The sequence below is a fragment of the Lemur catta genome, chromosome 7 (assembly GCF_020740605.2).
Source record: "Lemur catta isolate mLemCat1 chromosome 7, mLemCat1.pri, whole genome shotgun sequence".
Classification (NCBI taxonomy): domain Eukaryota; kingdom Metazoa; phylum Chordata; class Mammalia; order Primates; family Lemuridae; genus Lemur; species Lemur catta.
Genome location: NC_059134.1, coordinates 93,223,287 through 93,248,976, shown reverse-complemented (window position 1 = coordinate 93,248,976; position 25,690 = coordinate 93,223,287). Strand labels below are relative to the sequence as shown.

At 34.2% G+C, this 25,690-nt stretch overlaps 1 protein-coding gene across 15 annotated transcripts in view; it reads left to right on the top strand.

Moving 5' to 3' along the window:
* Positions 1 to 25,690, top strand: part of PHF21A (PHD finger protein 21A) — a 180,840-nt gene that overhangs the window by 25,139 nt on the left and 130,011 nt on the right. For 10 of the 15 annotated variants that reach the window (XM_045557905.1, XM_045557907.1, XM_045557903.1 and 7 more), the window contains exons 2-6: positions 2,375 to 2,415; positions 3,868 to 3,979; positions 9,662 to 9,802; positions 14,522 to 14,554; positions 17,024 to 17,089. In XM_045557905.1, coding sequence (XP_045413861.1) covers positions 9,749 to 9,802; positions 14,522 to 14,554; positions 17,024 to 17,089 — 153 coding nt within the window. In that variant the 5' untranslated portion in view covers positions 2,375 to 2,415; positions 3,868 to 3,979; positions 9,662 to 9,748. The remainder of the gene's footprint in view (positions 1 to 2,374; positions 2,416 to 3,867; positions 3,980 to 9,661; positions 9,803 to 14,521; positions 14,555 to 17,023; positions 17,090 to 25,690) is intronic. The other 5 variants (XM_045557896.1, XM_045557906.1, XM_045557902.1 and 2 more) reach the window with 1 other exon arrangement.

Below are 25,690 nucleotides of genomic sequence, written 5' to 3'. Positions count from 1 at the left end.
GGCAGGAGGATTGCTTGAGCCCAGGAGTTTGAGGTTGCTTGTGAGCTAGGCTGACGCCATGGCACTCTAGCCTGGGCAACAGAGTGAGACTCTGTCTCAAAAAAAAAAAGAAGAATCACTTGTCTAAAAATAATTTACTCTTTTTGGGTATCTGAACCTCTTGCAAAACTGATTAAAGCTGTGGACCCTCTTCCCAGGATACTGTACCTATACTCACATGTATAGAATTTAGCTTATATATTATAGTATCATGGAGTTGACAGACCCCTCTGAAGCCCTTTCATGGGGATCCCTTAGGCATAAAAGATTTCAGATTTTAAAACCTGCCCTAGATAGCTTACCTATATGATTATTCTTTAAAACTTTATATGCACACCTTTCCAAAAATATTTCACCAGTGTTTATTGTTTATTTCTTAGAAGAGTAGCTGTTGCAGGTGGTTAAAAGAAAGTAAGGTCTAGTGGAAAAGTGAGCTCAGTTAAAGGGATCTCAGGGTCTGTAAGTTCTTTTCCAGCTTTGCTACCCACTAGCTGAGTGACCTTTGGGGAAGTCACTTAACTTCTTTGACTTTGATTTCCTATGTGATTTCTGCAGTCCCTACAAGTAGTTTTATGAGCAGTTTCATGATTTCATGATACTGTGGTAAAATTCTCTATCAATTTAGGATTGGCTCTGCTGATTTTTGGAAAAAATGCCCTGGAGATAAGGTAGTACATTGTGCTGCCTTTTACTGAATGTAACTTTTCAGAAGAGTTTATATGATTATACTTTCTCAAATGCCGTATAAGTTAAAATCCCAGTCCCATCCTGATCACTCTGCATTTCAACATATTTTATATATTCTAGTTATATAAAATATGTTGTTGATTATATGTATTGCAATTATCATCTCCACTTCTGTGGCTTGCTTTTTCACTCTCTTAATGGTGGTTTTTTTATGAACAGAAATTCTTAATTTTAATTTAATCTAATTTACCAGTCTTTTCCTTTTCATTATATTTTAAAATGGTATTATTTTACTTCCCAGTCAACCATTTGGATAAAAACAGTTTTAGAAAGTCATTCATTTAACAAATAATGGTGTGGGAGATGGATGTATGTGAAATTATCTGCAGCCTGAAAGAGCTAACAAGAAAGGCATAAAAGGGAAGATAAGCCTGCAGCAGACATTTGAAGTGTCCATTCAGTCAATTCATTGAGTTAACAAACATTTATTGAGCATTTACTATGTGCCTGGTACTGTTTTAGGTATCTTTTGCATGGTACAGAGTCCTGTAGGTATTTGTAGTGTTAAGAATCTAGTTTTTAATAACTGCATCTTTCTACAGATTTTTGCATGATTTTTCTTTTGGTTGAGAGTCATTCTAATCTCGGTGATTAAAATTGTTATTTAGATGGACCTGAGAACTTTAAAAAGAACTGCTGTTAAAGAAAAGGCAGGATAGAGCAGCAAATTGAATTTCTTTTGGAAATGAATGCTAACTGCATGACTTGGGGCCCTTTTAAATAATTTTAATGTATGTTTGGTATGACTGTACATGATTAAACAAAGATTTATAATCTGTGTGACATGAAGATTTTTTGAAATATTCCCTGAGGAAATGAGACACTATTGGAGTAATATTCGACAGACATACCATGTTTAAGGCACAAGGAAGACACAGTTTTAGAACATGGCATGTGGAGTTTAAATAATTTAATACTAAAATATTAAGGGAAAAGTTTTAATTTTGTTTCCTAATATTGGATTGGGATCCCAAAACCTTGATTTTCTTTCTGACTTTATCACTGATTAGCTATGTGACATAGGAAAAAAATCACTTTTATGTATGTGGTTCACAGCCTAGCATCTTTCATGTGAATGAAAAGTTTAATTAAAATTCTGACTATACATTATTATAAAGTGCTGTGATATTTAAAGCCTTACATAAGGCAAATCCATTTCAAGATTAATTGAAAAAAGGTCTAAACTTAAGTGGACTGAACTAAGGACTAATGTTAGCTTAATTTGTTGATATAAAACAACCAACAGTAGAGGTCCTTTTTGGGGGATGAGGGTGTGGTTGTGTGTTAGATGAGGTACATTTCATTTCTGTGTGTCTCTTAGGAAAGGAAAACCATCAACTACTTAACTTTTCCTTGTCTTGAAAAACTATGGAAAAGTAGAGATTTAACTGCTCTTGAGTTCTTTCTTTGCTGTAAAAACTACCTATTTCTTACTTTTTTTTCTTTTGGTTTTAAAACTTTGGAAACTTGTATGTGTTGTGTTTTTTCCTTCTTAAAATCAGATAGAAATCTTTGAATCTTCAGCTTTTCATGATGTGTCATAAATCTGTTTGTAGTCTAATTCCATTCCCCTCTTCTTCTGTTACAGGGGACTAGACAGCTGAAGAAGAGCCAGTTTCCCCCAAATTGGTAAGTGCTTTTACTAGGCAGACATAGTATGCCTGATGCTAGTTGGATAATAATTAAAATATTGTGACTTTTTTTTTTTTGGCAAAAAGCTCTCTCCCAGAAATGAGGTTTTACTGTTTGCATTGAGTGGAAGTGAATTTTTGTCTAATTTTGCAAAGCCATATCTCAAATATATTTGTTTATAATAATACTACTGGCCTTGCATGTTCCTCCATGATAACCTGTTAAAATGTAAAGGTCCCCTTTGCTAAAAATGTCCTTAATACAGTGGTTAGGGTTGAGAATTCAAAAGTCAGGAAATTCAAGTTAAGATAATTTCTCGGAGGCTGAGGTGGGAGGATGTCTTGAGCCCAGGAGTTTGAGTCCAGTCTAGGCAACATAGCCAGGTGCTGCCTCTTAAAACAAAAACAAAAACAAAATTAAAAAGTTAAGATTCCCACTGTATTTTGTATTACTTAATATACTGTTATATTTCATGGCCCTAGTATATGTACAAAATGGCTAGGTTAATGTAACTGTGGGAACCTTGACTTTGAAATTTGGGACTGTTAAGTGTTTATATTCTTAAACTTAATATCGGATTGGCCTCATGTCTGATATTACATTTCCAGTGTGTGTTGTTTTATATAATTCTTAAAGAGGAAAAACTAAAGAGAGAGAGAGAGAAACATTTAACAGTGTGGGGCATATAGGCAAACATTTTTTCCTGATATCTACTTTAATAGATTTTAATGGTTTATAAATCATCACACTTAATCATTTCTTTGAACGTCTAATTCAAGATCACAGATTGCACAGGGCAATCTAGTGACTATGCATCAAACAAATATTAACTTTATTTGGAGAGTATATTATGAAAAACAATTAAACTCAAACAAGATAGCTGGAATTGGATAGTACTCTAATAGAAAGCTACTCCCTTTTTTTTTTTAATTCTCTCTCTCAAATAGTAATTAACTTAGTGGGTGGAGTAGATATAGTAGATATTTGGCTAAATCTTTTTTGTGATAATTTACAGTCTTTGAGGTGTCACTCTTCCTTTTAGGAATTGGGCTTTGAACATAAAAGGGAGGCACTTGAACTGGTTAACCTTGCATTTTACTACATTTTTGTTCTACTTGCCTTTTTCCCATGGAACCTTTTAAGATAAATAATCAAGATCCTGTAGCCCTTTGCTTTGATATGTGTTAGAATCTTCAGGGGCCTTCTCTTCCAACCTTTTACTCTGTGTGGCAGTTTCTTCTATATCTCTGACAAATTGTTATTCAGGCACATAGTGAATACTATATTTTAAGAAATGTAGCTCATTATTTTCTATAATATATTCTGAGAACTCTAGTCCCACAGAACTGAATAAATATTATCAAGGTGGGGTGTGGGTGGGAAAAGGGTTCTATGGTCAAATAATTTGGGAAATGCTGCGTTAAAGTTAAACAGGTTTCTTTACTGCAGGACTTCTCAGAACCTTTAATATGCTAATGTGCATTGTGAATCTCCAAGAGGGGGATATGATATGCAGCATTCTTGAATACTTCTAATGACAGGGAGCCCACTACCTCATAAGGTAACCCATTCCTTTTTTGTACAGCTCTAATCCTTAGTTCTTCCTTATTGATCTGAAATCTATCTCCCATAACTTCCACTTCTATTAAGTACTTATGTGTTATGCTGAGAACACCACACCCACTTGTGTTATCCTTTGTGTGGTATGTATATGTAATATTCTGGCCACGCTTGTCTGGACAGTTTTTTAAAAAAAAAAATGAAATAGCATTTTGGTAAATGTGGCAACATATTCTAAAGTTTTGGCCTTATTGTCACTGTGCTGTTATACACTACTACCCAGCCTCCTACATTTTGAATTTCAGTGAATTTTTAAATTTACTTCAATATTTCTGTTGGGTATGGTTGGGATAATTTTAGTAGACATGCTTGATTTTTGGAAAGAAAGATAGGAAATAAATGTGTGTGTGTGCAGACAGCCTGGGCCCCAGGAAGCCAAGGTAGAAGCCATACACTGGGATAAATGCTGATGGTAGGAAGGGGTGGGATGCAGGACACTGCTGCAGACCTATAAGCAGAGGATGCTGTGTGGAAGCTCTGGCCTGACCCAGAACACTGCAAAAGTCCTCATATTGCAGTGGTTTGACCTGTGTAGGTATTTCTTTTTTAAAAAATGAGGACTTGCCTGCCCTGAAAAAAGCAACCGGAGAAGGGAAAAATAAATATTTTATATTCAGTCACATTCAAACATTCAGATATCACAAATCTAATTATATACATATATTTTGAAATTTTAATTTAACAGGAAACATCATTTGATAGGAAACAACATTATTAAATTTAATTTAATAGTTTGGAAACATTTAACTAGCTAAGGTGATTTTTGTCAACAGCTGTCATGCCAGGATTTTAGTATAGTAACCTTGCCAGATTCAAAGGGTAGCCTCTAAAGTCAGGATTGCCAAGCTCTTTGTGCAGTAACATTTTCTGTTGACCTGTGTGGAGTGTTACCAAAGAAATACTACAATGAAAATAAATCAAGATATGTTGTAAATTTGCTAAATGATAAGAAAAATATTATATTGTTTTTTAATGTCATTTTTTTATTGATTCATGTTAATAAATGTTAAAGTTTTCAATAAATACTATTAAAAGAATTTTATTATTTTTAGCATTCATGGTAATTTTTAGCACTATTAGTTAATAATTAAAGATACTATTTTATCTCTCTGCATGTTAGATACATAGTAAGAAACAAGTATTTTGTATAAATTGAAACCTGATGTTTGAATATTAGACATGGGATAAGAAGATACATAGATCCGTCAAGACTTTCTGCTTTTTTCCCTATTTTAAAAAATTAATTAAGCCTACTTTAAAGACTTGTATCTGAGAATATAGATCAAAAGCAGAGGAATTGTACACCAAATAAATGCATGGTGTAGAGAACATGGAGTTGTCCATTATCAGGGACAGTTTAGGAACACACTGTTGTTGACTTATTCTTTTTCTATTTTTTTTTTTTTTTTTATCGAGACATTCTCTTTGTCACCCTGGCTAGAGTGCAGTGGTGTCATTATAGCTCACTGCAACTTCAAACTCCTGGGCTGAAGTGATCCTCCTGCCTCAGCCTCCTGGGTGGCTGAGACTACAGGCAAATGCCACCATGCCTGGCTAAGTTTTTGATTTTTTATAGAGACAGGGTCTCACTCTTGTTCAGGCTGATCTCAAACTCCTGACCTGAGGAATCCTCCTTGGCCTCCCAGAGTGCTAGGATTACAGGCGTGAGCCCCTGCACCCAGCCTCATTGGCTTGTCTTAAAGTAACTGTTGGTTAATGAGTCAAGTTTTGATTGGAAAAAGGTTTATGTCAATTCAGTAACAGACCACAATACTTCTTAGCAGTGAAATCAGTTATAGCTTTCCTATAAGTTATTAGAATCATAATAAAAGACCTGGAGGTCACTTATCTCCAAGCAGACCTATGCCCAGAAAAATAGTTAAAAGCTCCTTTCTTAGAGAATTTGAGGAAAAAAAGCCTGCAGTCTTCTAGAAATATATTATGTTGAGAAGTTTTATTAAAAAGTTTGTTTTAAGAAAGGAGTTAAGAATAATATGTAAAACTTTATAATTTACAAAGGGCTTTTCATATAACTTTTTCTTATTTAAACCTCATAACAATCTTATGAACTAGGTAATATTGTTTCCATTTTCCTGATTTACAAGCAAACAAACTCAGAGGATGAGAGTAGTCACACAGTATACGTAATTAGTGTTTTTTGTGTTTTTGGATAGTAAATGTTCTTTCCAGATATCCCAGTGGCTTTTTTTAGTGGGATTTGGTTATTATTTTTGTTTGGTTTGTGTGTTTGGTTTTATGTTTTATTTTTTGTTATTTGAACGTGAGAGGCCATTAGGTATCCTAGTGGTTTGTGTGTATAGTTTTGAAGTTGCAAATGTTAGTAATAGTATTTTGCTCTAGGCAAGTGCCTTTGCTGATGGTATGTAGAACTGTGGGGTGGGGAAAAGCTTGTGCCTGAATAAAGTGTGTCTAGCATGGTTTTGTGAGTCTATTTGTATTCACCTTGCAGCAAATGATTTGTTGTTTATGACGTATTAGGATTGATCAAAATATGACAAATCATCTTTTACAAATTTAGCAAATAATTCTTTCTTTTGACGCTATAAACTGCCCAAATAATGTTCACATGATGGCTGCATGAGTTGTCTGAGACCCCAAAATGTTTTTTAAAAGGATTCAACATGTGCTTCCCTTGTTTTTATAAACTATAAATAAACATATATATAGTTTCTTTAGGCAGAGAGGAATATTTTAAAATTACTATCCAGAGAGATCTTTCTGAAAAAAAGAATTTGAAATGAATCCTCTAATCCTTCATGTTTTTCTGTAACTAGTCACTACCTTTTTTTTAACCCTTCAGTTTAATTTTGAAATAAAATGAGTAATTGACATTTAGAATCTTTGCCAAATAAATCATCATGCCTTTGTGTGTCTCTAATAAGCAGACAACAGTCTGATGGAGGACGTAAGAGCCATCAGCTCCTCATTAACTGGAGTTGCAGACTTCTTACCGTGCGAGGCACTCTTTGACATTTAAGAATCTCCAGATTAAACCCTGATTTTACCTTTTCTTTTCCTGAACATTTTGTTTTATCAGTATAAAATTTTCTGATGCTTGGGCCGGGCGCGGTGGCTCACGCCTGTAATCCTAGCACTCTGGGAGGCCGAGGCGGGTGGATCGCTCGAGGTCAGGAGTTCGAGACCAGCCTGAGCAAGAGCGAGACCTCGTCTCTACTAAAAATAGAAAGAAATTATCTGGACAACTAAAACTATATATAGAAAAAATTAGCCGGGCATGGTGGTGCATGCCTGTAGTCCCAGCTACTCGGGAGGCTGAGGCAGTAGGATCGCTTAGGCCCAGGAGTTTGAGGTTGCTGTGAGCTAGGCTGACGCCATGGCACTCACTCTAGCCCAGGCAACAAATCGAGACTCTGTCTCAAAAAAAACAAAAAAAAAAATTTCTGATGCTTTATCTATCAATCCTTGGTTAATTTTTTCTTATTTAAAAAGAAGTATATATTTTTTATGGAAAAGTTTGAAAATACAAATAAAGAAGAAAGTAAATAACTCTCAGTGGTACCACCCAGAGATAACCATCAGCAAATTATGAAGTGCCACCTGACACAAATTCTAGATAGCTCTGAGTACTATTATTTTTACAGAGCATCTTCAGTTTGATAGACAAAACATATCTCCTTAAAATTTACATTTCTACATCTCTATTGAAGATGGAGATTTTTCATGTTTCATATTTCATGTTTTCATGTTTCTTCTGTAAATTGCTTCTTCATGGATTTTTGTTATTAATTTGCAAGAGCTCTAACTGTATAAACTATATTAACCCTTTGTCACGTATATTGTTAAGTTCTCCATGTTTTTAATCTGCTGTTTGTTTCTGGAGTGTATGTGATTTGAGTTAAACTACGGTGTTATATGTTACTATCAGAATATAGCCTTTCTGTTTTTGAAAATACCTCTTCAACTTGAAGGTGATTTTTTATTTTACAAAAATTATAAGGAATCAAAAATCTTGGTTTAAGTCAGTAACTTAATGATTCTGATATTGATTGATTGATTGACTATAGTTCTAAACTTTCTAAAAGATAATAAGTAGCTAAAATACCGAGGTTTGTTCATAAAAATATGTCTCCTTTCCCAAATTATCTTCCCTAAATATACTGCCTTTATGAAATTTTTCAGTTAACAATATAATTGTACAGTAAACCTTTTGTAGCCTCCACAGATACAAACTTAAAGGAATTTTGTACTTTGGAATTTATTCTTTTTTAGGTTAGAGTATTTTGATATTACATAACATAATATATAAATCTGAAGGGAGAGATTTCTACTGATGTTTTATGCCTAGTGAGAATAAGAAAATATAATGAAAACTCATATTCATAAGAATACATTCTCTAGTTAATGTTAATGATTCCATTATAACTCTATGAAAAAAGTTTTCAAAGGACTTCCAGAAAACTTAGATTGAATATGGACTTTATCCATAAGTAAATAATTTTTGTAAACTGTGAAAATCATAGATCTCATTGTATTGGTTTAAGGAGTAGTGGTTCTGCTAGCTTTCTGATTGTTCTCTTCCTCAATTTGTGTGAATACTGAAAAGTTGCTCTTTTATAGGTGCAAAGAAGAAAAGAAATTTGAAGTAAAGTTTAAATTTATTCAAGCAAAAACAGACTTTTGCTTTGGTAGAGTACCCAAAATCACGTCTAAGGCCACATTCAAGGAAAAAGGAAAAAAATAATATAGGAGAAATTAGCCACTGACTTAATCTAAATTGCAGTAATGATGAGGGGAGGAGGATAGGAGGTCAGGTGGGGTATCACGTTCACGTTCACAAATTCCGACTTTTGACATCATCTCCATGTGCAGTTATACATATGTATAGTCAAAGATATGACTGGCAAACTTGAAAAGAAGATGATACTCATCATAAAGCTGGAAAGGTGTTTCTCTAGTAGACCACCTTGTATGTTACACACGCTAGGTACATTTTTTTTTAATATCCCTGTCATAACTTGGTGGATAGCAGAGTTGCATTGCATTGTATTTGTAAGTATCGGTTTGTTAAATGAAAATGTTCAAGTTATACCAGAGTTTCCCCCATTGTGAGTTTCTTTGTTTTTTAAATAGAGGAAGAGCCTATCCAAGTGAAAGTACACTGGCATTCTTTAACCTCTGAGAGACCCTGAACTCTCCAGTCCACTCTGTGTAATGTTTAAAAATGTATGACCCTGTTGTTATATGTCTCCTTCTAAGGACAGTGTGTCCTAGATGGTTATAGTCTCTCCTGTTAAGACTCTCACCTAGGGCAGTAGTGGTCTTGTTAAGCTCTGTATCTTCAGTATGTAGTGTGTAACATGGTGCTGAGCATGTAGTAGGTGCTAAGAGGTTTCCATAACCAAATTGAACCCTTTTTTAGGTTTTTCATTTCTTAGTTATTTGAAATGTTCTGTAGAGCAATGCTCAAAGAATAAAATCCAGAAAGTTTTGGTACTGAATTGTTTTTGGCGAAAATCTGTTTGGGAAGTTTCTGGCCCTTTGTTAAAGAATCAAATATTATTTTGACTAGCGTATTTTATTTAACATAAGTATTTTCGTTATTCCCAATATAATGATCCAAAACATTTTATGATCTCTACAGCTGCAGTGAGAAGAGGAGTTTGTTATTTTAAACAGAGGCTGAAGAAACTATAGAATTAGCAGACAGAGAAAGTGGAGAAGGTAGAGGATGGAGTTGCAGACTCTACAGGAGGCTCTTAAAGTGGAAATTCAGGTTCACCAGGTATGTTGTATTATTGGCTTCTCCTACATCATGCTATTAAGTACTGGCTAAGATTAGTAAACAGGACCATCTCTGGTTTTTAGTATAGTTTTTAATCATCATTGACACAGTTGTCATGCATTTTCTTTTTATCACTATTCAGCAAATTTATAGATACTACTTTTAAATACCTTAATAAAATATTTCTGACTTCCTTTCCAGAGAAAAGAACTGAAAATATTTTTTTCATACACCAAAGGTGTTAAAAAAAACCTTTTTTTCCTGTTTTTTGGTTCATCTGAAGGACTTTGTTCAGGTGATTTAACTTGCATATTTTAAATAATGACATGTTTAATTCAACTACCATATGCACTAAAGTTTTTACTCATATGACTCAGCTTTATGCCTTCATCCCAATTTTTAGTAAAGAAAATGTGATTGTCTTCACAGATGTTTAAATTTTAAATTTCACTATTCTTACATTTTACCTCAGGTACCTAGACTAAATAAACATTTAAGGTATATAACTATAGGTTGGGCACGGTGGCTCACACCTATAATCTCAGCACTTTGGGAGTCGAAGGAGGGAGGATCGCTTGAGGCCAGGAGTTCAAGACCAGCCTGGGCAACATAGCGAGACCCCTTCTCTACAAAAAACAAAAATTAGCTGGGCATGGTGGTGCATGCCTGTAGTCCCAGCTACTTGAGAAGCTGAGGCAGGAGGATCACTTGAGCGCAGGAGTTTGAGGTTGCTGTGAGCTATGATGGCACCACTGCACTCTAGCCCAGGCAACAGAGCAAGACCTTGTCTCCAGAAATGTGAATATATATGTATATCTAAATAAAATATGTTGTAAATATATTTATGTTATATAATGTTTCTATATAATATCAATAAAATAATATTAAAATATTAAATACAATCTATATATTTATATAATAAAAATAAATATAATTATAATCATGGCAAAAAGCTGTTCTTAAATAATTAACATTTATTGTGTAAACAGAATATCACTATTTATATCTGTTTTTTGTATATTGCATATATATAATCCTTGGTACTCAAAGTGATAAATATTGATGAATTGACTATTTTTGAATGTATAACAATTGAGGATATGGGAATGAAGAGGAGAAGGGAACTTTTAGAAGGTGTTTGTTCTTAAGTATAGTTTCCCTTGTTTTATCTGAATAGTCTAATGTAACATTAATTTATGAAATTGTTGGGAGAGTATCTTGAGCCTTTGATAACTACTAGATTTGCACATTACCCAGAATTAATGTGAAGGAGAACTTAAGAGGCTCAAAGGCACTTATATATATTTTTACATTCAATCTTTGTATGTTCAGAAATCCCTGCTGCTGCTTTGGATCTTGTTAAACTCTTGCTCAGCACCAGAGTTTGCCTCGTATAGGTGGGCTTCTTTTAGTATATAATAAGTTATACACATTTTATTTATATTTTTGGCCTTGCTTCTGGTACTAATTGAGAAGAATAAAAATTTATTTACAAAAGAAAGCTAGTCTTTTTCCTGGGTGAAAGTATTTTAACATTGAAGTATCTTAAATACCCAATTTGACTTAATGGCAAGTGACAAAAGTTAAATTAACAATTTGTTCAATGCTGACATCATCATAGAATGAATTTTGGGAGTATAGTAATCACTATGAATTTTGTGTAAATCAAAGATAATTTTATGGTGTATGTGAGTTTTGGAGTTTTTCATCCTCTTGAGAAATATTGAGATGGCAAAGTTAGCATTCTGCTTTTAGTTTCTCCTCACAAGATAATGGGCAAATCTCAAATATGCCTTCCTTGAAAGACTCATGACCTAAATTGAATTTAATTTCTAAATTAAATACAGTTCTTAAATATAATTTTGTTTCATATTTTGAATTTAAGTATATCATTTTTATAAACATTATAATTATGAAAACATTCAATCTTTGTTATTCTGTTTTTAAATCTAATTAAAATTTAAAAATTACATTTGTTGACTCAAGAGGGGTATGGTATTCTTCCTAAAGTTATCCTAAATGTTATCTTAATATTCATATTAACTGTCAATTTCCATGTGTATTTGTTTTGAGCATAAAATTAATAGCTTTTATTGTCATCCTTTTATTACACAACATTTTGTTTGTACAATAATAAACATTTATTTATATGTCAGTGAATAATATTTCAACATATAAAGTATTTGAGATATTTAACTCCAGTTCTATATGTAATACTTTCCTATATTTTAGAAAAGAATTTAATTATTAATAGTAAATCCAAATGACATGCTTTGCCCATAAAACTGATGTTATTCTAATTGGATATGGGGTAACCTGCATGATCATTGATCATGAGAAGTTCAGGGATGCCAGAAATGACATCAAAGTAGGGGCACTGGTGGTTAGGCTGAGGCCAAAGCCAGAACATAACATTTGATGAATTACTGCGAGAAAAGCCACCCTTTGTTGCATTTCCAGTTAGGGAATAAAATTAGGGCTGGAATTGAGCTTAATGGATAGAAAATACATTACGAAACAATGATACTGCTGTGATAGAAGTATATTTTTGTTCTTTATGTTGTTTTTATGAATGGGGATATGTTTAAGAAAGTGGCAATGTACACATAGTTGATGTTCAATAAATAAATAATATGGCCTGTGATGGACATCTCATCTTTTGGGGAAAATCACCTTTTTTTCCTCCCTTCTTTGATTGTTCTTATGTAGATTTGATGTAAGTCATATTTAAACAAAACAGCCTCAGACAATATATAAATGAGCGAGTATGACTCTGTTCCATAAAACTTTATTTATAACAGCAGGTGGTAGACCAGATTTGGCCTGTGGGCTGTCGTTTGCTTACCCTTTGCATAAAGTATATCCTCATGAAAAATTGCTGCATTCTTGCAATAGAAAGTAACTTAACTTTGTTAACATAATGTTAGTTTAAAGTCACAAGGGATCTAGATGGTCTAGTAAGTTGCCCAGGTTGTCCTGTCCTATCCCTGATTATTTAAAATGTAGTTTAACTGCTTATAGATACAAAAGTTGGTTTATTTACTTCCTCTAGAAGTAGAGACTTAGTGTGGTGGTTATCAGTCAATTTTTAACTTGCATTGTCATGGGAAAAAACATATTTAAGCTTCATAAAGATAACATTAGTATAGTGGCCAACTCTGGTAACAAAATCAGAAAGAAAAATCAAGAGATTTTTTTCATTGAAGATTGTGGCTAGTGCGTTAGTGTAAAAATGTATATGTGTAAAACCTTGTGTTTCAATTCCCTTGAATCTTGGAATGTGTATTATTACTATTTTGTAGATTAAAACTAGGATATAGAAGAGTTACTACTGTCAAATATGAAGTAGAATATAGTAACATATACCTTGCGTATTTGAAGGTCACATGATTGGCACCTTCAGTTATCCAGAGTGTATCTTAGCACCAGAAAGAAAGGCTTTTGACCAGTGAGAATAAATTTCAGAAGTGATTCACCAAAGATTATACATTTTATTCAAGGGAGATTTCTTAGGTTACTACAACCTATTCACTCATCTTAAAATTAGTCCAGTGAGTAGATCACACAGATCTGAAGCATCACATTTGAGTTAAGGTTCAGCAGTGTTAGAATAATAGCAAAATTTGCTAGCTGACTGCTTGGCATTAAGGAGTAGACTGAAAAAAATGCAGATATAAGAACTCTAAAACGTGGCAGTTTGTAGCCTTTTATTGTAAGGACTTTATTGCATTGTTTATAGTATATTAATTGATAGAATACCTCCAAGTATTAATAAAAGATTGACTTTTTTCTGTTTAAGAAGGTAGATAAGTATGTATTTTAGAAAGATTTTATTTTATAACTAAACAATTTAAAAATGCCTTGTCATTCGAAGAGAGTGACAAATTTTTCCATTATATGAAAAATTCACTTGGGAAAAAGCTTATTCCGAGATGCTTATAGGAATAAGCCTTCTGATATTCCTTTATCCTTGGAATTCTTCTGTCCATGGTTATTGTTACCTTTGGGCAGTGATGTTTTTAGAAGTTGGGTTAGGTGAAATGGCATTCATTTTTCTCTGTTTTTCATTTGTTTGGGCTTCTGGTTTCTCATTCAGTATTGGGGTAGGAAGCACACTCTTTCCCAGAGGAACCCAGGTAGGTAGAGGTTTGCATTGTTGTTCCTCCACTTCTTTGTTCTTAAATGCTGAGCATCACTGCTCCACAGAATATATCATCCTCTGCACCCCTCTTTCCTTGAGAGAAGACAGTGGCAAAGTCACATCTCACACTAGGCTCCTTCTGTGGTAAGAACCAAACCAACAGACCTGCCAAATCTGTACTTTGCTGTGTACAAACAGGCCGGTTTTGTGTGGGATCAGCTTCTTTCCAGGCCTTATTTGGGACTCTAGACAATAACATTTTAAAGTGATGTTTGGCTTTTGGAGCATCCTGCTTGTTTAAATTGCCTTTCAAAGCTGCTGTCCCCTATCCCTGTGTCCAGATTTAAAAATCAGGCACTTTTTAATTTCAGTATAAAGTGGTAATTTGATTTTTTTTTTTCTATTAAGAAAAGTGCATCATTAGGCGTTTACATGGATCACAGAAGCGGTCTGTTCTGATTGTATTGTTGCTCATTTTTTTGTGTTGACTTGAAATCCTAGATTTTTTGGGCCAAACCTGATTAGCTGTAGGCGTTAATATGTAAGACTGATGGCTCTTTTTCTCTCTTTATTACCAGAAACTGGTTGCTCAAATGAAGCAGGATCCACAGGTAAAGTACTATTGTTATTCATTTAATTTTTAAATTAAAAAATAAATTAAAATGGCCATAATATACTGAAATGTAGATGATCCTTAAGTTTAAAGAACTATTTCATTCCTAATAGCAATTATTTTTAGCATATTGGTCTTCATGTTTTAAGGTTAAGAAAAATCTATTATATTGTATTATATTCTATCATGTAATAGAATTCTGTTATATACATTGTATTATAATATAGCTATCATTTCATTTTTATTTTTACTTTTATGTTTATTGCTTTGAGTATTTTAGGAAAAAATTGAGAGTTAATACTCTTCATATAGCTTAAATTTCATTTCCATAAACTCACATATTCTAAATCAGAGTTTGTGAGGCTTTCCTGTAGTCTCAAAATTATTGAAAGTGGCCCCAAACCATTTTTATTTACTTGGAGTTAATAATATAGAACATTTGAATAGTACTGAATTTCAGAGTAAGAATTTTAAAATAATTTTTTCAAGCATTTTAGAAAATTTCATTTTCCAAAGGGCTCTTAAAGAGGGTTTAAAAAGTGCTTTAATAATCCAAAAAATGTTACCTTTTCTTTAAATTCTCATAGGAGTTTTGGACTTAGGCATTTTATTCTCTATTCCCAGAGAAATCTTCCTAAAAAGTTATCTTGTCTTCTTATGATCATCTGTATTATTCAGGTAGCATCTCTTTTGCAACCATTAAACAGTGGGTCATAAGTACAGAGTGTATTTATCAGATTCATCTATATATATCTGGGGTGTTAAACATACCATACATGCTTCATTGTAAAGTAAAATAAATTTTTTTATTGAACAATGGTACTGAGGCACTTTGATTTTTGAAAGTGGGAAATAATATTCATCTCTACAAATGTAGGACTCAGTGGTCTAACTCTGTTGTGCTTTAATATAATCCATTGATTCTGAGAATTGGCATTGGTAGCCCACACTTTTTCCTGTTGGACAGTCTAACTTGTGTGAAAAATTTCTTTTTGATTTTTGTGTATATTCACAGTTTAAATTGGATTTAGAGAACCAAGAGGGGGTAGACCTTAGATTAATAGATATCATATTAATAAATACCGTATTTAAAGTGGTAACCTACATTATCAACAACTGTGAAATATTATTAGAAACTAGCATTTCTGTTAAAGCTGGTGATCATGTAACAGAACAACCTTAACCTGAGGAATCTGAGGGGGCAGTAAGTTGTTGGACAGCATTGTGGGTGATCTCATTAGAGAAGTCGTATATCAAATACACTTATAAGAAATTCCAAATGGCCCGCGTGGTGGCTCACGCCTGTAATCCTAGCACTCTGGGAGGCTAGGGCAGGAGAATCACTTGAGGTCAGGAGTTCGAGACCAGTCTGAGCAGGAACAAGACCCCGTCCGTCTCTACTAAAAATAGAAAAAATTAGCTGGGTTACTAAAAATAGAAAAAATAGCTGGACATGGTGGTACACACCTGTAGTCTCAGCTACTCAGGAGGCTGAGGCAGGAGGATCACTTGAGCCCAGGAGTTTGAGGTTGCTGTGAGCTAGGCTGATGCCACAGCACTCTAGCCCAGGCAATAGAGCGAAACTGTCTCAAAAAAAAGAAAGAAAGAAAGAAAGAAAGAAAGAAATTCCAAATGGAATAGACATAAAACTCAATAGAGGGGGAGGATGTGTGCCCCAACCCTGACAGAAGACCAGGCAGGGTAAATTGAAAGAACTATATGTGAGACAATCAATAAAAGCAGTCTCATTGCGGTGGCATTCAGTCTACTGGTAGGCTGTCCTGCTACATTAAACTTTCGAAAATTTTAATTTTGGAATTTTTTTGCCCACTTGAGTAAAAGGCAAGCATGCTTAGTGTATGTCATCTAAAATAGTATTCTTTTTTTGATTCCTAGAATTTTAGAACTGAGAAAATGCCCTGGTAGTCAGTGTGTTAATTTGAATGATGTAGCGTTAAGGCAGTTGCAGTACTGACAGCTTTTCAGATCTAGGCTAAAATAACAAATGTACTTTGCTAAATAAGGGAGAGGGCAAGTGGAGAAAAACCTCTTAATCTTTGTTGATAATGCCACTAAGCATGCAGTGTATGTGTAGTTATAACCTCCATTTTCCTGCCTTTGTCTGATTAGTGCGGCTCTAGGTTTTCTGTCAACTGATACTTTCTATAAAGAATAACAATATTTTAGTAGACAGGTACTATTATAGTACAAGATGCTAAAATATAGAACTTCTTGTAATTTAAAACAATTGCAAAGAAGCTACCCCTGTTTTAGTGCTAGAAGCTTGCATTTAGAATCTATGCATTAGGTGGTGGTATCATGACTACAATTTAATGCATGACAAATTTGATTGGCTAAATGCTTATGGTTGCTTCGTCATTTGTAATACAGTATACATAGTCCTCTTGCTACTATTCTGTTAACAAATGAAATATCTTTCTCACAGATATTTTTTCTTTCCAATCAGAATGCTGACTTAAAGAAACAGCTTCATGAACTCCAAGCCAAAATCACAGCTTTGAGTGAGAAACAGGTAGGGGAAAAGGGTGGGGGGGGCGTATTTTTAACATTGTGTTCTAAAGATATGTCTGCTCGAGGCTTCTAAGAGAACTGCTATTTTTCCTCATGTGTGAAAATAAGTGTGGGCAGCCAGACTCAGTTTTAATTTTGCTTGAGCTCTGTTTATCTATTTTTATTTTTGGTTGAAATCAGTCTCTGGAGCATCCCATGGGTATATGTTACTGGCAAATATCTAAAAGCAATGTGGCACGCTGCTGTTGACTGTGTTAATTAAACTCTATAGTTTACCCATAGGGGAAAAGGGTAAAGAAAGTTAGTGGGAGTATGTGATAGAGGATCTTGTAGCTGCTGTTTATACCTTGTTACCTGTCTTAAAGGCTTGAGCTGACATCTAATCTTTGTAGGGAGAATAGTTGTAAGTAGATTGCCTTAAACGTAGGTCTCTCATTCTACGTATCATCATACTTTTATGTTAATCTCTACTAAATATTGACCAACTGTTATGTGAACACACTTTGGTAAAAACTTGTTAGACTTACGCTGTATAGGGCAAGAAAAGAGCATCTTGCTTTTTTCCAAGGCCATCTGAAAAATGTTCTTTGGAATTTTTTGTACAATGACCTCCACTTTACCAATTCAGGCAGCTCCTGCCACCAGGTGGAGTGTGACAGTTGATAGAGCTATTAGTAAATGCCTATGGTAATCTGATAAAGTATTTGTTTTCTTATTCTTTCCCCACCACTCTCCCTCTGGTTAAAAAGCACAGTTTTCTGTCTTGGAGTAGGTGAATGTATGAACCAAAAGAATAAGGTGATTTGTAGTTGATAGTTCATGCTAGTGACATCTTATTGAAGATTTTTGACTAAATAGTTGTCAATAACTGATTTTTATTTTTTTTAACTTTTATTTAGTGAAATAATAGTAGTGAGAGTAATTTATTCCTGGAGAATTTTTATTGTGTTTGTATTGTGTTTTCATTTAACTGAAGGGAGAAATAAACCTCAAGAACTCTGTGGAATAGATACGGAGTTGTTAATGTTTCAGAATAGCATCTTCTTACAAGCTGCGTGAACAACTGCTTTTTACTCCTCCCTCCTATTCTTATGCTTCCCCATCTTGTCTTCTCCACAGACAGGAGGTATTTTAGATTAGGGAACTGCCAAACTAAAATTGGGAGGAGGTGGGATGGTGGAGAACAATTTGTAAGGAAAAATATAAACAGAGTTGGTTAGTATGTATTTGGCTCTGAAATGTGATTCAGTTCTCTAAAGTCAAAATGACGCATGTTAGAGAAAGTGTTCTAGCTTTAGAATTCTGTTAGCGCTGAGCCTCCTTATAGTTTCAGGGTTAGTTTGACAAGATGCCAATGAATGAGTCACTTTTGCTGAAAAATTCTTGTGTTCCAGCAGGGAAAGGTGAGAACTGATTACTGGAGTAGCGGGGTGAGGGGGAAGCTGTTGCAAAGTTAAAACAACCTAAGGCTACATTTGGGGAAAGTGGGGCAATTTTAAAAATTTACGTTTATTTGAAATTTGTGTTTGTGAGAACTAATATAAAGATTTGGTTTATTCTGTAACTTTTTATTCTTTATTTTTTTTTATGCCAGGGACCTTACTTAATAGGAAATTGCAACTATCTATGTTCAGTAAGGCATTTCACGGAGTGGCAAATTCTAATTGTCATCTGAACTAAGTATGGATTTTAGAAACTGGAATTTTAGAAAAATGTCTGGCATTGGGAAAACTTTAGGCATATAAAGTAAAGAAGAGTCAGAAACTGAAATGCAATCTTCTGGTTTTTATATTTGGTTAACCATTAAAATAACCTTTTTGATGAAACAGAAAAATATCATTTTTAGGTAGGATAGTACTTAAAGGAAGCACAGCTATAAAGTCCAAAAGCTGATCCCTCCTCAAACTTATTTCCAACATAAAACATTGCTATTTAGTTTAAAATAGTTTTATTTTACTTATTAATTTCCTTCCACTTTAATAATGAAAATATGAATTAGCATGACCAATATTTTAACATTAATATTTTGTTAGAAAATTTAAAATACAGAAAAGTTTGAAGAATAATGTCATATTCTAGACTTAATAACTATTAACCCTTTGTCGTATTTGCTTTCATTCTTTTATGTTCATTTTTCTATAATCAGTTTTTCTGTATCCATTTTAAAACTTAATTATACAAGGAATGGATGCATACATTCTCTTATTTTGCTTTATTTAAAAAATTGTAGGCTGGGCACGGTGGCTCACGCCTGTAATCCTAGCACTCTGGGAGACCGAGGTGGGAAGATCGTTTGAGCTCAGGAGTTCAAGACCAGCCCGAGCAAGAGCAGGACCCTGTCTCTACTAAAAATAGAAAAAAAATTATATGGATAGCTAAAAATATATATATAGAAAAATTAGCCAGGCATGGTGGTGCATGCCTGTAGTCCCAGCTACTTGGAAGGCTGAGACAGAAGGATTACTTAAGCCCAGGAGTTTGAGGTTGCCGTGAGCTAGCCTGACGCCATGGCATTCTAGCCCGGGCAACAGAGTGAGACTCTGTCTGAAACAAACAAACAAACAAACAAACAAACAAAAAACTGTAGATAGTCACTAATTCTTGCAGTAGGTACTTGCTAGTTCTTATTCATTGTTGCCGCTTCAATCTTTGATACTTATTCAGTTTCTTTCTTAAAACTGTGTTAATGGTGTGCTCTATTTGGGAGAATATGGTCTTCAGTAAACATCCTTCATGGCTAAAATTCAGTGAATTTCATTGAAGTTTTGGTTGGAAGGCTCTAGTGCTTTTAAACTGTAACTTGAGATTTTTGCAGAGAAAGTCTCTGGCAATTTTGAAGTCAGCTTCTTAACCTATGGGGCTTCAATTTGTGGTTGACTGTTTTAATTTAGAAAATCCCCAGACTTGATTGACTAAATAAATGTCGTGTTATGTAGCCATTAAAATTATGGCTTCAGAAAGTATTTTAATGACATAGAAATGTGTTCATGACAAAATAAGTGAAAAAGTACACAAAACTTTATATGCATTACAATTCCATTTTTGTATTTGTTGTATGTATGTATGTGGGCATGTGAATGTATATAAAAACAGTGTCAGTATAAAATGTTGGAAGGTGGTGACTTTACAGGTGGTTTTTTTTAATACTTTTATTTTTAAAATTCTCCACAATATTTCCCTTTTAGAATCAGAAATAAACAAGAAACATTATTAAAACAAATTTTTTTTTTTAACACTAAGCTCTTATCTGTTCCAGGGACAGTCAGTGTTTGAAAAATCTAATGACATTCTCCTCATGGTATATGAACCACTCTAATCAAGAATCCAACTATTTTAAACACTAGTAATGCTGAATGAAGTGTGGAAACAACTGTTAATTTCTTTAACACGGTTCATTCTCATTCTGAAACCCCTGCCCTTATTTTTTGATGGACATAGGTTGTCTTTTTCTTATCAGAATAGAGATGTTCTGATATTGGAGCCAAAGCAATAGTTGCTATAGTATTCTGCTTTCATTCCAATTCCTTGTAGAGGCAATCTTAACATCCCAAAGTTCGTTTCTTATTTCTGTGGTGATTCAGGGTGAAGCCATCATAGTTGCATCTTTGGTGTCCCTTGCCTGAACAGTTTGCCACCTGCCTCCCTTTACCTGGTGCCCTCCTGGTGAGGTTTCAAATCACAGCCTAAATGTTACTTCCTCAGAGGAGCTATCCCTGAAACCCCTTCCTCTAATGAAAATCAACTATTTCTGTTATAATCTGTCATTGAACCCTTCATTTTTCCTTCATAGTTATGCCATTTAGGATTAGGTTCAGCTGTGAATGACTGAAAATCCAAAATGAAAATGGCATAAACAAAATATTATACCGTTGTTTTTCCTCTCTCATCTAAAAGCTCTCTAGCTGGACTAGGGCTGCTGAGAGTGGTTCTACAGTGTCAGGGAACCCAGGTTCCTCCTATTCTACTGTTCTGCCATTCTCAGCATGAAGTTTCTACATCATAGTCCAAAATAGCTGCTCCATCTGCTAAGAAAGGGGAAAAGCAACAAAGAGCAAGCCTTGTATTTTTAAGGATGTTTGCTGGAAGTTGCATGCACCACTTCCAGTTAGATCCCATTGGCCTAAACTTAGTCACATGGCCCCAACTAGGAGCAAGGAAGGCTGGAAAATGTAGTTTATTGCCAGCGGTCATGGCCAAATTGAGTTCAGGAACCATCACTCTGAAGTGGGAAATAAATACTGGGGATAATTAGCAGTTTCTACTATATTAGCATTTTACAGTTTCTAATTGTATATCTATCTATATGATTACTATTTTTTAAATCTGTATCTTATTAAATTGTTAGCTTCAAGAAGACAGGGAACCTGAGTTTGTTTTAGTCACTTCTTTATTCCCATTATAATATTTAGTATAATATTTAACATAGAATAGTATTAGCTTAGAAGACACACTTATATTTCTTAAGTGAATTATTTTATCTATCTGATCTTTTTCTCTGCTTATACAGTAATTTTTTTCTATAGAACAGTGTATCTTGCTATTTATGCTTTTTAAATTTAACATTATGAAAATCTTCATACATTTTTGAGTGTTCTTTGAGAACATGATTTTGAACAGCTTCAATTATTTGTCTGGCTATATCATAATTTTTACAAGCTATTCCTCTAATATTTGATGATAGAATATTTCCAATTTTTTTGCTCTTATTAATATTACTATGATATATACCCTACTATGTGAATGTGTGTTTTTTTCTGGTTGCCTTAGGATAAATTCCGAGGTATGAGAAGACAGGATATTGGTCAGTTATTGCCATAACAATTCTGTGTAACAAACCGGTGTTTTATTGAGTGGCTTTCAATAAATGTTTATTTTCACACTGGGTCTATAGGTCATCAGGGGTTCTCCTGATACAGGCTGTACTTGGCCGGGCACCTCTGCTTCAGTTTGTACGTTGTCTGACCTTGTCTTCCAGTTTCAGGTTTAGTTAGGTCTACTCTAAATGTGTTAGAGGCCTTGCATGAATGGATAGCAGCTACCTGGGACATACTCATTTCATGGTTTATCACCAGAGCATAAGAAGCAGGCCAAACTACTAAAATACATTTTAAGACTCTGCTGGCATCAGTTCTGTTAACATCTCATTAGCCAAAATAAGTCATGTGGCCAAGCCTTGCAAAGTATTAAATATATGACAAAGGGTATGGATGTATAATTTTAAGACAGAAGGGTTATGAAGAATTAAAAACAATAATTCATCTACCACACTTGGTCTAAAGGTATAAAAAAACTGTTACTACATTAAAAAAAAAAACAAAAAAAACTTTTACTATGTATTTCCAAATAACCTCCAGAAAAGGCTTTATCATACTAATATAACAGCATATATGACAGTACCTAATTTTCCCCAAGAGATAACTATGGGGAGAAAAAAGCACTTTGCTAATTTGGAAGATGGATTAATATGTATTTGATGCCTATCAGGAGGTATATTTTTCATAGAATTTGCCATTTGTCCATGGTACAAATCTTTTATAGTATGCCATAGAATTACCTTCTGGTTTTAGATTTTGTTATTTCACACCCTCCCCTATTTTTCTTACTCCTTTTTAGAGAGAGAGAAAGAGGCTCTTTTGTAGTCTTCAATCTTTCCCACAAATTTGCTCCTCTGACTCTATGTTTAAAAATTACAGTCTCTTTTCCTTACGGAGTGCTTCAACCTAATACTAGATGAAATACTTTTCTGGGTTTAATAAATATTTGCCATTTATGGAACCATTCCTAATTTTAAATTTGAGCATATTTTAATAAAAGAGATTCTGAAGCCTTTGGGAGAGAAGTTTCTGTCCCTGCCATAACTAGTTAGGCTTGTGATGCATAGAATAGCATAAGTTAAGTAGGTGACTTGAACAACAGATTGGGTGGGCATGGGGGCACCAGGAGTTTGATTCTATTCTTAACTCTCTGACAGACTTGTTGATAGATTTTAGTTATTAGATAATTTAATATGTCTATTTTCTTATTTATTTATGGAAAGTTTGGATAATGCCTTTATGAGTCAATGAACATGTATCTATTGAGTACATTGAATTTTTTTAGAGGTGAGTTCTATTTAAATGGAAATTGTTGGCTTTAGTCATATTGGTTAACTTCATCTCATATGTAACACTTTCACCTCACCTTAATTTTCTAAGGAGCTTAGAACATTTCACATTTCCCTTAGGCATGAGTGTATCACTGTAATACATAAACTGACATAAACTGAGATGTGGACTTTGTTACTTAGCCATGATTGTATAATTAATAATATCAGATTCAAGACTAGAATCCAGATTGCTGTACTCATCATGCAGTTTTATTTAGTAAATTACTCTGTAGACTTTTATCAAATATTTTTTGAAATAGGACATTAAACAAAATAATTGCCTTGCCTTTAGGCCTCATTGCCTTGGAGTTGAGTAAGTAAATTGGATCCTGTGGTCTAATATTGGTAACCTGATACATGACTATCTCCAGCCTCTAATACCAGTAACCATAAAATGTTACCTTCCCTCATTCACAACCAAACTAGTGTGTTTGGCACATCACATTAGAATTTAGAATTGTTTTCTTAGAGATCCTTTCATTATGATGGGAACCTGACTTCATTTTCTCCAAAGCTTAGGAATTCCCTAAGATTTAGTCTAGTGCATCTCTACTGTGTCATAGTTATGTGACATCACTGGTCCAATTGTTGTTTACTGCCACTTGTGTGCATAGGATATCAGCTCCTTCTCCTTTGTTTCAAGTGTAGGAAATGTAATATTTCAAGTTTCTCCTGGTGTAATCTTGTTGGTTTATATTCAGCCAAGATGAGATGCAGATAAGGCTCAGAAATGCTGGCCACGAACAGGGAAGTTCTGAAGATTGAGAGGTCATATATGTATGATGTGACTTTGGTTCCATGCTGCATTATCTGCTCTCTTTTTTATCTATATTCATGGAAGACAGTTTTTTCTTTTGCCAGTAGTTTTACCTAACTGGTCAAAGATTTGATTATCTGTTTAAGAAAGAGAAGCTTGATGAAATAACTTATGCTTTAATAATGTGCCATGTTATTATAGGATATTTTACCCAGAGTATGGTAGAGGAAGTCAAGTTGACTTGTACCAAATGCAGCAATTTGTTTTCTTAGTATGGTAGAGCAGTCTTCTTATGAATTTATCCTAATTTATTTTTGGTGCTGGCAAATGGAATGACTTTTAAAATTCAATTTGAAATTCTTAACCCTTGTCATCAGGTGTTATATGTCTTAACACTGGGCTGCAGGAATCTACTGTATTTTATTTTTCTTCATGGCTCATCTCTTGCTTAGCTGAGAGCAGTTGCTTTGAGCTATGAAAATCAAGTGAAAGCCCAGGTTTGTGTAATTTTTTTCAAGCCCTGTGGTATCTGTCTTGGTCTTTGCTTGGAATATATGTATATTTCAAAATGTTTATGGACCCTTTGACTCTTTGGAGACATTAATCTAAGTTTTGGCTGATACGTGGTGTGTATAATAAATGCTTTTTTGAGAGCCAGTGTAATTCTTACTCCACCTCTCCATTATATCTGTAACTTAATTTGTGCTTTTGAATAGTCCATTCCCCTCAGTTTATTCCCTTTTCTCTAGGGAATATGTATTCTCTAGGATCTGTGTTTTTTTTCAAACTTCTTTATCATTTGAAGAGTCTGACTCGTGTGTTTATTCCTCATACATTTACTGAGAATTTACTATGGTGAAAGGCATGGTACTAGGCCCATGGAGGATACAGAATGAAAATTTTACAGTGTTATTTCCATGTGACTGGTCATCTTTACCAATGAGACATTCAAGCTCATTAGCAATGACACTTTTACCAACTCATTCTTGCTTGCCTGTCTTGCATTCTTTCCTGTCCTACATACCCCATGAGTCTCCTGATGTCACCTTTACTCCCGGGGCTCTTTCAAGACTCCATGCCTTCACACAGGCACTTCTCTACTCCTGGAGTTTTCTTTCCTGGTTAATTCCTACTTATCCTTTGAAGACTCAGTTTAAGCGAGGTCCTCTAGAAGCTTTTCTTGACTTCTTTCCACCTTCCACATAGAGTGAGACACTTCTCTTCTGTGTACTCATGGTACTTGTGCCTACTTATTTGGCACTTATTATGGTACTTATTTGTACTCATCACATTGTGTTGTAATTATTTGTAAGATCCTCAAAGGCAAGGACTGTGTCTTGCTCACATTTGTACACCTCAAGTCTAGAATGGTAGATAAGTAGCAAGTGTTTTTGAATGTTATTAATTCATTATGTTTTCAGGAAGCTAGTAAGGTGGCCAAGCATGTCCATAACAAAGGGCTTCACCATAAAAGAAGATTTCCATTTAAATAATTCAGTTCCCTTTTTTGGGGGAAAATATTCTCCATATTGTTTCCTCCGTCAGTGTTTTAAGAATAGTCAGTAACATTATTAACTCTCTTCCAATTCAGAGTAGCTTTATCTTAGTTTCAGAAAGGGAAAATTTTTACCAAGTGAAGTTGTATTGACTGGTAATGAGTCTGGGGCTAGCAGTCTGGAAATCTGATACATCTAGAAACA